The sequence below is a fragment of the Euleptes europaea genome, chromosome 1, assembly GCF_029931775.1.
Source record: "Euleptes europaea isolate rEulEur1 chromosome 1, rEulEur1.hap1, whole genome shotgun sequence".
Classification (NCBI taxonomy): Eukaryota; Metazoa; Chordata; class Lepidosauria; order Squamata; family Sphaerodactylidae; genus Euleptes; species Euleptes europaea.
The window spans coordinates 86298423-86311136 of NC_079312.1; the positions used below are offsets into that span (position 1 = coordinate 86298423).

The 12714-nt window shown below is 44.3% G+C and overlaps 1 protein-coding gene across 2 annotated transcripts in view; it reads left to right on the top strand.

Moving 5' to 3' along the window:
- Positions 1 to 7951: 7951 nt before the first annotated feature.
- Positions 7952 to 12714, top strand: part of ANXA6 (annexin A6) — a 50648-nt gene continuing 45885 nt past the window's right edge. For both annotated transcript variants that reach the window (XM_056857253.1, XM_056857262.1), the window contains exon 1: positions 7952 to 7996. In XM_056857253.1, coding sequence (XP_056713231.1) covers positions 7979 to 7996 — 18 coding nt within the window. In that variant the 5' untranslated portion in view covers positions 7952 to 7978. The remainder of the gene's footprint in view (positions 7997 to 12714) is intronic.

The following is a 12714-nucleotide window of genomic DNA, read 5'->3' on the forward strand; positions in this document are numbered from 1 at the left end:
ACCAGAAAATATATTTTGGTTAGTCTTCAAGGTGCTACTGGACTCTGGCCCTTTTCTATTACCTTCAATGGGATTTACTTCCAAGTGAGCATGCACAGCATTACAACCTTAAGCATCCCTGACAGAGATCCCCCCCCCCCTTAAAAACTTCCAGAGAAAGCGATCCCCCTGCAGCGTGGAGCCCTTCAGAGGCCGTCCAACATCCCTCCTCCCTCTCCGCGTAGTGCTGCAGCAGACGAGAGACGGAGGGGCTCCTGCAGCCAGCGTGGCCTCTCCCACCTGGGAGCCGGCGAGGGGATGAGCAAGGGCCAGCCGGGATTGGAAGGCTCTGCAGCGCGTGACGTCGCCGCTCGAGGCGAGGCAACAGCTGCAGCGCCTGGAGCCCCGGGCCTTTTTCGCTGCCGTCTCGCGCGCCGCCGGGCCGCCTCGCCAGGGACGCTGCTCCTTTGAGTCGCCACGGCCGAAAACGCCTTCGCTTGGCCGGTACGTTTTGGAGCGGGCCACGGGGGCCTTTCTGGGTGGTTTAGGGCGAAAACGCCCGGGAGGTTTTTGCCTCGGGTCTGCCCCTCTCTAGACGCGCATTTTCCCCCATCTGACTTCTCCAAACTCTGCCTGGGGGCTTCTTGTTAAGTTCTGGGAATTCGGCTGGGGGAAATGCGCATTCGAAGAGCGGCGAATCCAAGGCAAAAACCTCCCGGGCGTTTTCACCTTCCGAAAGAGTTTCCTTGGAGGGTGGGAAGGGGGCGAGCGGCAGACTGAAAAGGGGAGCAGCGGTTGTAGCAGCTGCAAAATGGTGCGGGTGGTTTTGTTTTAGATTTCACTTTCACCATGCTCGTAATTTCTTTTTTGGTGAGGACGGGTTGCTTTGTCCTGGTAAGAGCCACGCATGGTTTGCCAGTGCCTTCCTCTGCAGAGCAGCCCTGGTCTTCCTTGGTGGTCTCCCATCCAAATACTAACCAGGGCTGACCCTGCTTAGCTTCCGAGTTCTGACGAGATCAGGCTAGCCTGGGCCATCCGGGTCAGGGCATTGTACCGTACGCTCTTTTTATTTCGCTGGGAAGTTTGCCTGAGCCTTTATGAATTAGTTATTGTGTCTGGAGGAGCCGGTAGGTGTGGCCTGGGCAGCCAGCCAAGGATGCTAACCTTGAAAGAATTGCAGTGGGTTTTTTTTTTTTTTAAACTGATACAAATGCATCAAAGATAGGATGTTTTTGGAGGACATTGATTCATAGGGTCGCCATGAGTCGGAGGCGACTTGAGGGCACCTAAATACAAACACAAATGCATCACCAAAATGTACATACAGAGTTCTGGAAGTAAATTGGGCAGCTGGTTCTGGTGAAAATGGTGTTAATGCCCTTGTACTTTCTGGGGGTGGGGGAGTTTTTGCTGTGTTGGGCTCTGAATGGTACCAAATCACGGAAGTAGTGGTGATTAAACTAATCGTGCTCAAGAAAACTTGGTGGCATAGCTATGACATGTTAGACATTTGGCCAAACTGTTACCAGCCCTCGGTCTGCAGAAAAATATTGATGCTTCATGCCTTCTTTGGGTTCGTAAAATCTGTGTAGTTGTAAAACTTAATATACATGCTTGCACACCAACTCCAGACTCAAGTGTTGAAAGCTAGAGGAAAGCAGCTTTGTGGCTGTGTGTTATAAAGAAAGAGAAAATAAGATTTCTTGCTGTTCTGATCCATACTTGAAAGGCGTGGAGGGGGTCCCAGCTCACTGAAATTATTGAGGCCTTTTCAGGGAGAATTGTCAGAGCCATTCGTTGTAATGCTTTTGGTCTTTTATGACCTTAACAGCACCATCCTAAGCAGAATTACGTGTAAGTTTGTTAAAGTTGGTGGGCTTAGGAGGCTGTAACTCTGCTGAAGACTGTCGTGCAAATGTAGTAGGTTTCTGAACAAATATGCTATTGTTGACCTAATTATTAACAAATAAACAAATGAGCCTTGCTACAAAAAAATCCATGTTTGTTTTTATTTACTTGCATTTTGAAACTGAGGTCTTTACGAACCATTTCTTTTCGCTCTGAGGGCAGAAACCCATTTGATCAGTAAAAATGCTTAGATTCTTGAGGACTGTGGCTAAGTGATAAAGCACATACAAAGTGTTTGAAGCCTTCTGGTTTCAGTCCCACAGCTCTAGATAAACTGTGTGTTGAGGAGAAACTGCCCAGATCCTCCTTGTGTTGGTGATTGCAACTTTGACACATGACACTGTCTTGTTCTGTAGCCAGCTACCCAGCTTTGTAAATGCCCCACCCTTTGGACTGGGTAGGGTTTTGTGCCTACCATATTGCTCCAGGGAAAATAAAAGACTTTTAAGCTAATTGTTTCAATGAGGATTAAAAACCCTTCTGATGCCAGAGGCTCAGATGTTGGTGTATAATAGCTGTCTTGCATACCGTCTACATGGTTTAAAAATAACCATTGATCCATGCCCTGGCAGTATGGGCTGCTTTGAATTCATGGAACTGGAGATGCCATGTTAAAACGAATAGCTCTGGTTGTTTGGCGTACCGTTGTAAATGTGTAGCTGATCCATCCATCATTCCCAAGAGAGGAGAGGGTGGGGCAGGAAGGCCCTGAAAAAAAAGATGAGCAAAGCATGAAATTTGTGTGAATAAAAGGTATTGTGCCAGCCGTTAAATGGTTAATGTTCATGATCTGTTCAGTTCAGGGACATGGAGGCAAATCTCATTCATTCGGTCCACTGGGGTAAATCATTGATCAGGAATGCTTTCACAACTGTATTGCAGTTTCTTCAAAATAATGATTGAAACCAGATCTGCCCAAACCTGAACAGAGATCTTCTCCTCCTTAAAGTCACAAAGGCTGCTTAATCTTGGGTGGGAGTTTCAGTCACTTTTTCAGTCAAGAAGACTATCTTGGATTAAGTTTGCAGCCATTTTCAGGGAACTGGCCATCCTTACATGAGCTCAGCCTGCTGTTTCATCACCTTTTCTTTCAGTGGTTTACGTTTATCTGCAGAGGACTGAAATTACTTGAGAATAATTGACTCTTTATTTTCTCTTTAATATGACTGCCATATGGGGAAAAATAATATTCTTTCCCTGGCTCCATCCATACATGAGCCCCATGGAAAGCTAGCACTACACGAAATTGGGATTCTGGTATTGATGTGATTTTGTGATAGTCTAATATGTCTGGAATAATACTGCTGAGCAATTGTTTCTTGGGAGAAAGGTTTATACTATACATTCCTAACATTATTTCATTGCTGAATATTCAGATGACACTATTTTTTTCCAAATTGGTAAAAACTCATTCTCAAGCCAAAAAGAATGTAATAGTTCTAAGCCTGGAATTTTTACATACAGGAGTCAAAGCTATATAGACAATCTGCATTTGTGGGGTGGGGAGAGGAAATGAAATGGCAGGCATGCGAAAGCACATTGAAGTATTCACTTCCTCCCTTTCTTGAGCACTACATTCTGAAATGGTGATCAGAGCAATCTCTGGTGAAAGGATACCATGTACTACACTAGATGCCAAATGCACAAGGCATAATGACCAAGCAGGAAATTCACATTAAGCTGGGTTATTTGCTCAGGAACACTAAAGCACAAAACAGCCTGTACATTCTTCTACTGTACTGTACTTTCTGTCCAGTGAGACTCGGGCCCTGCAAGACTTAGCTGAGTTCCACAGGGCCTGTAAGACGGAGATGTTCTGCCAGACCAGTGGTTGAGGACAGCAACAGTATCATCGCAATGCTGGCCTCCCCTCCCTTTTCTTTCCCCCTTCCCCTCTCTTTCCTCTATTGTCCCTTTCTCCCCCCTTTTTCCAGCCTTGTCTTACAACTTTTCCTAAATTTGGATTCAGTCCATTGTGCCCCTTCCTCAGATATGGAACATTGATAGGGTATTACATCAATCTATATTTGTCATGAGAACATTTCTCCCTACAGGGATATATTGGGTGCCAAAGTTAGAACTAGAGAAATTACAGCATGTCATAATGTTTTGATTTTTGTAATTAAATGTTTATGTATGGTTAATCATGTTGGTAGCTTCCCTGAACTCGGCCTGACCGGGGAGGGCAGGGTATAAATAAAAGTTCTTTATTATTCTAGCTCAAAGTCTGGGTGTAGTACCTTGCTACAAGTACTTCTGGTCAGCCATGGCTCTCTGGCAGCTGCTGGCTTGTATTTCAGGGTTTCTATTGTCCCCGCTGTTCTCTGCTTGCTCTTGCCTCTAGTCCTTCAGCATTCTTGATGTGGTCTCTTTCAGACCAGCTTTCTTCAGCATATACAGCTTCTGGAGACTGTCTAGATTAGAACAACTGCATCTTAGTCTCATTGAGGGTGTATGGCATGTCACAACAACCCTGTGAGGTTGAGAGAGAGTGGCTGCCTAATGTCACCCAGTGAGCTTTGGAACTGAGTGGGGAATTGATCCTAGGTCACTCTGGCTTAACCCAGCACTCTGACCTCTGCACAATACTACACCAGGCTGACTCAAAAGACCTCATAATTTTGCCACCCTGTCTGATGGCTTTGAAGAGACTCCTCCCCTTTTAGACACTCTTTGGGGGCAGTGCTGTAAATAAGCTAGGGTTGTGCTCTCTACTGCTGCTTTCTTCATTCTTCCCCATTCTTTTTGGCTGCATGACACAATGCCAGAGTGCGAGCTGACCGTATTTGCTTCACTTTGGTTGGCTCTATGATGCCGTCATGAAGCCAGATCAGATTTGGCTACGTGATATCTGAAGCCAAATCAGGGTGAGAGCTCTTCTCTCATTCTGGGATCATCTCTTTATAAGGAATTTCAAGTGGCCATTATAGTTTCTGAAAGCTTTAGTTACTCTTTGACCAGCAAGAACCCTGTGAGGTTTCATGACCCTCCACAAAATGACACTCTTCTTTTGCTTTGAGACACAGCCTCACAAGCATCTTTTTGACCTTATCGCCAACTGTAGTGCATTGCTACAGGCTTCTCGGGCTGTTCCGCCATAACTTGTATGTTTGCAAGACCCATAAATGTGGTAAATCCTTAGGACTTTTGAGTGGAGCTGAGGGAAAGAAGATGAGACACGAGTAGTCCCTGCTGTTCTGATGGCCACACAAAGAGGCATGTGAGACTGCACTGCACCCGAATAGGTGAATTCAGTAAACATTTTAACTGCTGCATCGTACTAGGCTGAGTCAAAACCAGAGAATAAGGATAGATACACACATGGCGTGGTGGCAAATGTTTTTGCCACTGCACATATGTGTATAGTTGGTATGTGGTGTGAACTTGTGTGATATATGAGCACCAATAAGTGCACGTCTGTTGTGTGCACAGATTTATTTTTATGTAATACAGTAAGCTGGCATCATATGGCCTATTATCTTGGAGGTTCCCAGTTCCAATCTTACCTCTGGCACAAACTCACTAGGTAGCCTTAGGCAAGCCGCTTTCAGCCTCCGCTCAAGGTCTGCAACGGGGGTATGATAGTACTTACAGCTTATCTTACAGGGCTGTTGAAAGGATAACAGCACAAAAGTGTGTAATGTGCTTTGGACACTGAAAGCACTATACAAATGCTAAGTATTCAGGAAAGGGCGGGGGGAGGGAAATAAATTCTCACCATCATATAAAGTATTTTGATAGTAGATGTTAAAACATAATGTGTAAAGCTGCCCTCGGAGAGCTGCAAGCGCCTTTGTCAGTAGCACAATTGTTGAATATGGAATGCTTAACTTTCTTATTGGACTGTAGCCCAGTAGACAGACGCAGTGCAGTGATGGGCGGTCTGCAAGGATCTGACCATGCTTTGTTATTGGCTGGAAAGATCCACTCATTAGAGATCTGAGCTGAGCTCTCTGTCTTTATTCTATGGGCCTTTCCCTTCTGTTTTATGCAAGGCTGTGGTCAGAAGGTTGGGAAGGAAAGCTGTTGAAGCCTGCAGTCTTGCAAACACACCCCTTCTGGTCATGCCAAAGTTTGTAATACAGCATTTTTAAAAAGTTTTTTTTAGCATAAGGGACATTTTTGTCTTATCACAAGTTTAAATGTTATCAGCAAGCCTCATAACGTAGCATCTTGACACCCTAAATCTTAACAATGTCTAGGAAATGTCACCATTTGCCAAGTATTTAACATTCACCATACAATATGCACACTTTAATACAGTGTGTCTGCTGTGGTAGCTGCTAGTGTAGAGCGCATATGAGTGTATCTTCTAGTTACAGGGAAAGAGTATTTCGGTAGTGTTTGGAGGCTTGTCCGAGACTACCACAGAGAGTCTGTGGCAGAATCAAAAATAAAGACCGTTACGCATCCTTCATCCTGCTAGCCGATCTTGTGTCAGAAAATAAAGCAGTGTGGATTTCATTGGATGCTTGTGATGAGGTAAAGGGAGGGGAGCAGGAGAGATGGGAAGAGCATGTGTGTTGCATGTGATTAGCTCTGTGCTTTAATCCGCTTCCTCCACCCTCAGCAGTTCACAGATCTCCAGCTTCCACAAATGGCACCACCCTTTCTGCCTTGCTGCCGTTTATCCTGGAACTTCTTCCCAGTTCATCTCTTTGGTTTCCTTCAGGTCCTACCTCAGAACCCTCTTTTCTGTGAAGGCTTGGCACAGCTTCTTAATCATCTAATTGCTAACATGTGGAAGTGAGATTAGCATATATTCTTCCCCTATTTATCTGCTTCTGTACCCACTTTACTGTCTCCCTTATGGTGAATTTTAGCTTGTAAGATCCTCCAGGCAGGGACTCATCCTCTTTCAAGCACCATGTATTTTGATGGTGCTATGTTCATTAAACAAATCATGGTTTTTGTAAATTCCCATAGACTGTAATCCAAAGGGCGTCAGTGGGGAATCCCATTTTGTTCAGGGGGGAGTTAATTCAGAGTAAATGTTCATAGGATTGGTCTATTTATGGGATAATTTGACAGTAGGAATTCTAGAATATGGATTTGAGAACTGTGCCCCTCTTCTTTGGAACTGCAGTCCTACTGAATTTTCATGCAATGTGTACAGCTAGAATCAGAGTACTGACTATGTGGGAATAAAACACATTCTAGCAATCTGTCTTTCGAATCTATCTTTTCTATTGGCTGGTCCCCAGCCAGTGAACAGATCTAATACTGTAGATAAGGGGTCCCCAGCGGGGTGCACCCAGCCATGGCACCCAGCGACACTTTTCTTGGCACCCACCAAGTGTTTTTACGAAGTGAGCAGGGCCAGGTGGGGCTTTTGCCCAGCATTGGCCATTGGAGATCAGATTGGCTGGGCATATTTTTAAAGATGTTACTTTGGTATGTAAATCTATATACTATGTGGCAGCGATTTTGTGGCCGGGGCCACCATGCTGTGTCAGAATTCCAAAGGTGCCCGCAGACTCAAAAAGGCTGGGCCCCCCTGTTACAGTTAGCTGGATACACGTAACACGGCCATTTGTATGGTAAGAAAAGCTCAAAATCCAAGTTGGTGCTTTACTTGAAACTAGGGTTGCCAGCTGCCAGGTAGTAGCAGGAGATCTCCTGCTAATTCAACTGATCTCCAGCCAATAGAGATCAGATCACCTGGAGAAAAATGGCCGCTTTGGCAATTGAACTCTATGGCATTGAAGTCCCTCCCCAAACCCTGCCCTCTTCAGGCTCCACCCCCAAAATCTCCCGCTGGTTGCGAAGAAGGACCTGGCAACCCTACTTGAAAGCTACAAGGCCACAGTACTGTTTTTCTTTGCACATCCAGGATGTCTGAAGCCAGGTGCCTCTGAGTACATGACCAGTGCCATTTCTGTAGCACTGAGGCAACATGGCAAAGACTTATTCACTTGAGATGCAGGGTAAGGATTCCAATTAAGCTCAGATCCCTTCATTTCTCATGTAAAACCATCACTGAGGAACATTCTTCAGCTGGGGGGGAAAAATGAAATAATAACTTCGTTCATTCTTTTTCATCTATTTTGCAGCATCCTCAGTTTCCTCTGCTATTCTCAGTCCAGACGCCATGTCAAGCCCAGGAAAGGTAAGGCATGTTCTTCTTGAGTAGTGGCAGGCCCTCGAAGGCATAGACTGCTTACCAGACTAACATTTAAAAAAAATAGAAATGTATGTACTAAATGTAAAATCTAGTTGAGCTTTTAGTGCGAATTATTTCTTTCCATTCCCAGTTTGCATGTACAGTAGTTACCCCAAGCAGGCATGTGTAGAAGTCTTAGAAGAAGCTATAAATTGTCAATATGATACCTCATTAATTATCCAGGGACCTGGTTGGCCGCTGTGTGAACTGACTGCTGGACTTCATGGGCCTTGGTCTGATCCAGCATGGCTTTTCTTATATTCTTATGATTCGCTTATGAGCCTACTAAGTGTCCTTTGCTGATTTAATTACTGTACCTACATTCTTAAGTAGGGCATAAGATTGCAGGGTATGATTTAAAGCTGTTTTGGGTAAACGACTGGTGGAGGAAATAACAATTAGTACCTTAGCTGCTAAAAAGGGAGATACGAGTTATGTGTGTGTAAAGTGCCGTCAACCCCTTTTTGGGGGGGGGGGGTTTCATGGCAAGAGACTAACAGAGGTGATTTGCCAGTGCCTTCCTCTGCACAGCAACCCTGTTACTCCTTGGTGGTCTCCCTGCAAATCATTTCTTCAAAATAGAAGTAATCCCCTAATAATCAGTTAGGTCTGCTTGCTGTGTCTGGCTACTGTGTAGTGAGGGAAAAGCATTCTGCACATGCACAGAGTGTTTGCAGTTTTGGTGTTCAGAGAAGTGATTAGTCTGCACAAATCCTCCCAAAGATCCTCCTTGTTCTTCTAGTCTTAACTTCCTGGAAATTATGCCCCCTCAAACCTTTGGCCTTCTGTAGTAAAGGAATTCTTTTCTTGCTGTGGAAGGTTCTGCAGTTTAAACCTGTCTAAGCATTATTCCTTTTCAGTCCTTTATCCCACGCCTAATCTCAGATTGAGAGGGGTGAGGGCAGGATCTTGACAGTAGTTATTAATTACAGAATAAAAGGTATTCTGTGCACACTCAGAGGTATGCATTCTTTTAGACCGGGAAATTGCATCAAGGTGGCTTGTGTTCCACCCCACTTATTCCTGATGCAAATTTCCCACTGTAAACAGAGGAAGATATATTTCACTCTAGTTTAATGCCCAATAGTCTCACTTATCACTATGGATATTCAAGAGGAATAGAAACAAGACAGTGGTGATAGGGGCCCTGGGAATAAAGGTGGTGGGACAGAGCAGACGAGAATTAATTTGATCAGGAAGGGGCACCAACACATTTTCCCTTATAACTCATCAACAAAAAGGGCTAGAGACCCGTTGTTCTTAAAGAAAACTGAAAATTCAAAGATGGAGCATCTTATATATATGGGGTGATAGTCCCCAACTGCTTCCCATAGCTACAGACCTCAGTTCTTGAGTCTTACTCAATTAAAGTCCTAGGTTTGTTAGAGCTGGTAACAATAACCAAAGCCATATTGTCATTCCAGTTGTGATTACCTACCTATGTTATTGTCTAATTCCAGTCACCTACCAAAGTGGACAGATGAGAGAGGGATTACTGACTCTTTTAACAGAGAACTGAAGTCCCCTCCACTCCCAAACTGTACTTTCTAAGGAGAGAGGCCACTATGATGCTTGACCTTCTTGTACTCTGCTTCTCATGCAGCTAGCTTGGTTTCACATGGAAAAAGGAAGGCAGCCTGCCTGCCTTTGTGGCTTTTTGCGGGAGTAAGATTCGCAAGCACAGTTTACATTCTTTCCTTCTGCAGACAAGCACTGGTTTTAAACCGAAAGCAGATGTATGTTAGTCTCCAAAATGAAATCTCTATGGTGTAGAACATAGAGAGAGAAGAACGGCCACAGCGGGGGCAAGAAGGTGAAGAAACAGAAGGAGATACTTGGTTTGTTTAGTCACTGAAGTAGATGTAGTTTGAATTTCCAGAGGCTTCCATAGCAAATGTCCATGAGGCCAGCTACAAGAGAGCTCAAGAAGGGGGCTTTTTGTGATCTGAGCTGGAGCCCTTGTTCTCTGACTCACCATTTTTTCCTTGAGAAGTACCTCTCAGACCTTCTGGGCCCAAGTAACTTTGCTAGGCCCCATGCTCTAGCCAGAGGGGCTTTACCATGAAAGGGGTTGCTTTTTATTTTTATTCCAGATCAGAATGTGACATAAGGAGGCGTAGCACAGATTGCCTCTGTCAAATAGTTTCCCAAGTTCCAGATTCAAAGTTGTCTTTGCTTCCCTCTCTCTAGATCTGAGATACGAAACTTGTGTCCCCTGCACAGGTAATTCAGCTATTGCTCCATCAGTGGCCATCCCTTCTAAAGGATGGGGGTTGGTTTTTGTGAGATTCACTGAGAGAAGAGTAATTCAGAGCTACTGATAAGCTCTTGTTGCCTTTGTTTAAACTACGGGATAGAGGCATTTGTAGCATCCCTAATAGCCCAGATAAGCCTGATGTTGTAACAGCTTGGGAGACCACTAAGGAAGACTGAGGCTGCTGTGCAAAGAAAGGAAATGGCGAACTGGCTCTGCTCATCTCTTGCCTCAAAAAACCTGAGGTGGAACTTCATGGGGTTGCCATAAGTCAGCTGTTGTGACTTGACAGCACAGTTCGCCTTAGAGGGGACTTCTGAGTTATGGAAGTTATATGAAATGGCTTAGTATCCAAAGCTGGAAATTTCACAGCAGACCAAATACCTTGGAATAGAGTTTCATATCCCCTGGCATACCTCAAATGCACTGTTTTGTTTGGAGCTTACATGTTCAGCCAGGTGTCTTTAGATTTATTGAACAGACCATGGTGAATGCATATGTGAATTGATTCTGATTGCCACAGAGGAGTAACGTGGGGGTAGGCAGAGGATGCCCTCATCTTGTGTATCCTTGGAGGAACAGAGATGAGATTTCACCTCATGCCTAACCTATATGTCAGACTTTACTACTAAGGTCTCACAGCAGCTACTCTGAGCCAAGGCTGTTCAGCATGTGCTACCCAGGGCATTATCTTTTTTGATGTTTGATACTCAGGGGAGCATGTTATGGGTGTCCTGTGCTAGAAAGAAACTTCTGTAGTGCACTGTTCTGGATGTTGCTGGGTGCAGGTATAATGCAGGTCTGTTTCAGTGATAAAGGTGGAATACGTGTTTTTTTTTTCCAGAACTCCTAAGACCTAACCAAGTTAAGTATTATTGTCTTTGAAATGGTACATAGACGTGTAAATTTAATCAGAACACTCTGGCTTTTAGACCTACTGTCTGCAGTTTGAAGACCAACTAAATAGACTGCCTTTCCTCTCTGGACTGATTGGCTTGCTGATTCTTTGCCCTTATAATAACCATGAAGCCACCTTTTTCTCCCTCCCCTCCTCAAACTTGTTTTTTTCTGTTTAATAGTTGTTTTTTAAAAAAGGTAACAAATGAATACACAATTTTTAAAAATGAGGAGGTTGAGATAAAGAGAAAATCAGCATCCGATTGGGAACAAGAATTTGTGTTAGTTGAAGAATAAAGACATGGAAAAAGCGAACTCACTTGGCAGCAGAAAAAATCATACTGACCCCTGCTTATATGTACCTTGAATGCACCTTAGAAGAATAGAGAAGGTTTGAGAGAAGCTTAGCTTTTCATGGTGTGAGCACATATTTTTAATGTCCCACAGTTACCTCTGTACAGAAAGCTTTTGTGTGGTTTTGGAATAATAACCTACAAAACCTTCTTACTAGAACACATGAAGCTGCCTTATACTGAATCAGACCCTTGGTCCATCAAAGCCAGTATTGCCTACTCAGACTGGCAGGGCTCTCCAGGGTCTCAGGTGAGGTCTTTCACATAATCTGCCTAGTCCCTTTAACTGGAGATGCCGGGGATTGAACCTGGGACCTTCTGCATGTCGAGCAGATGATCTACCACTGAGGCACAGCCCCTCCCCAAAGTGGGATGGAATGAGTGTATGCACCTCTAGCAGCAGCTTTCTGCTATTGTTTGTCTTCAACCTATGTGTAGTGATGAATGTGAGTGAAATATTTTACCTGAACTCCATAGAACTTTCTAGTACTCTGTTCCTGACCATGCTGTCCTACTTTCACATCTGGACAATTGTTATATGTGTGTATATAAGCAGCTTTGTACCATGTTGCTATGTTTCAGAGACCGGTCTGTCAGATGGCCGTTGCTTGGTGGTCTGAAAATACCACTCTTATACAAACTCTCCCAAAGCTCATGATGTGCATAGAACCTTGCAGGAAAAACCTTCCCATCAAATGCAATACAATAAATCCACCCCTCTCTCTGACAGTTTTCTTAGCCCAGGGTCCCTGGTAAATAATGCAAAGAGCCCTGGTGGAAATTCCCTGTTAAAGAAATCCACACACAGTTGTTGCTATGAATACTGTCAGTGTTGGAGGGTTGTTTGTGCCACTGAGCTTTTTTTTGGACCCAAGAATGGGGTGTAGCTTTTGCTTTAAAGATGGACACACAAGGTCCTTTTTTTTCCTTTTTTTTTTTGCCGTCAAATCACATCTGACTTCTGGTAACCCTGGTGGGGTTTTCAAGGCAAGGTAGTTCAGAGGTGGTTTGCTATTGCCCGTTTCTGTGTCACAACCTTGGAATTCCTTGGAGGTCTCACATACAAATACTTGCCAGGGTCAAGGCAGAGACTGGCCCAAGGTCACCCAGCAAGTTTTCACAGCATATTGGGGATTTGAATCTGGGGTTCCCAGATTCTA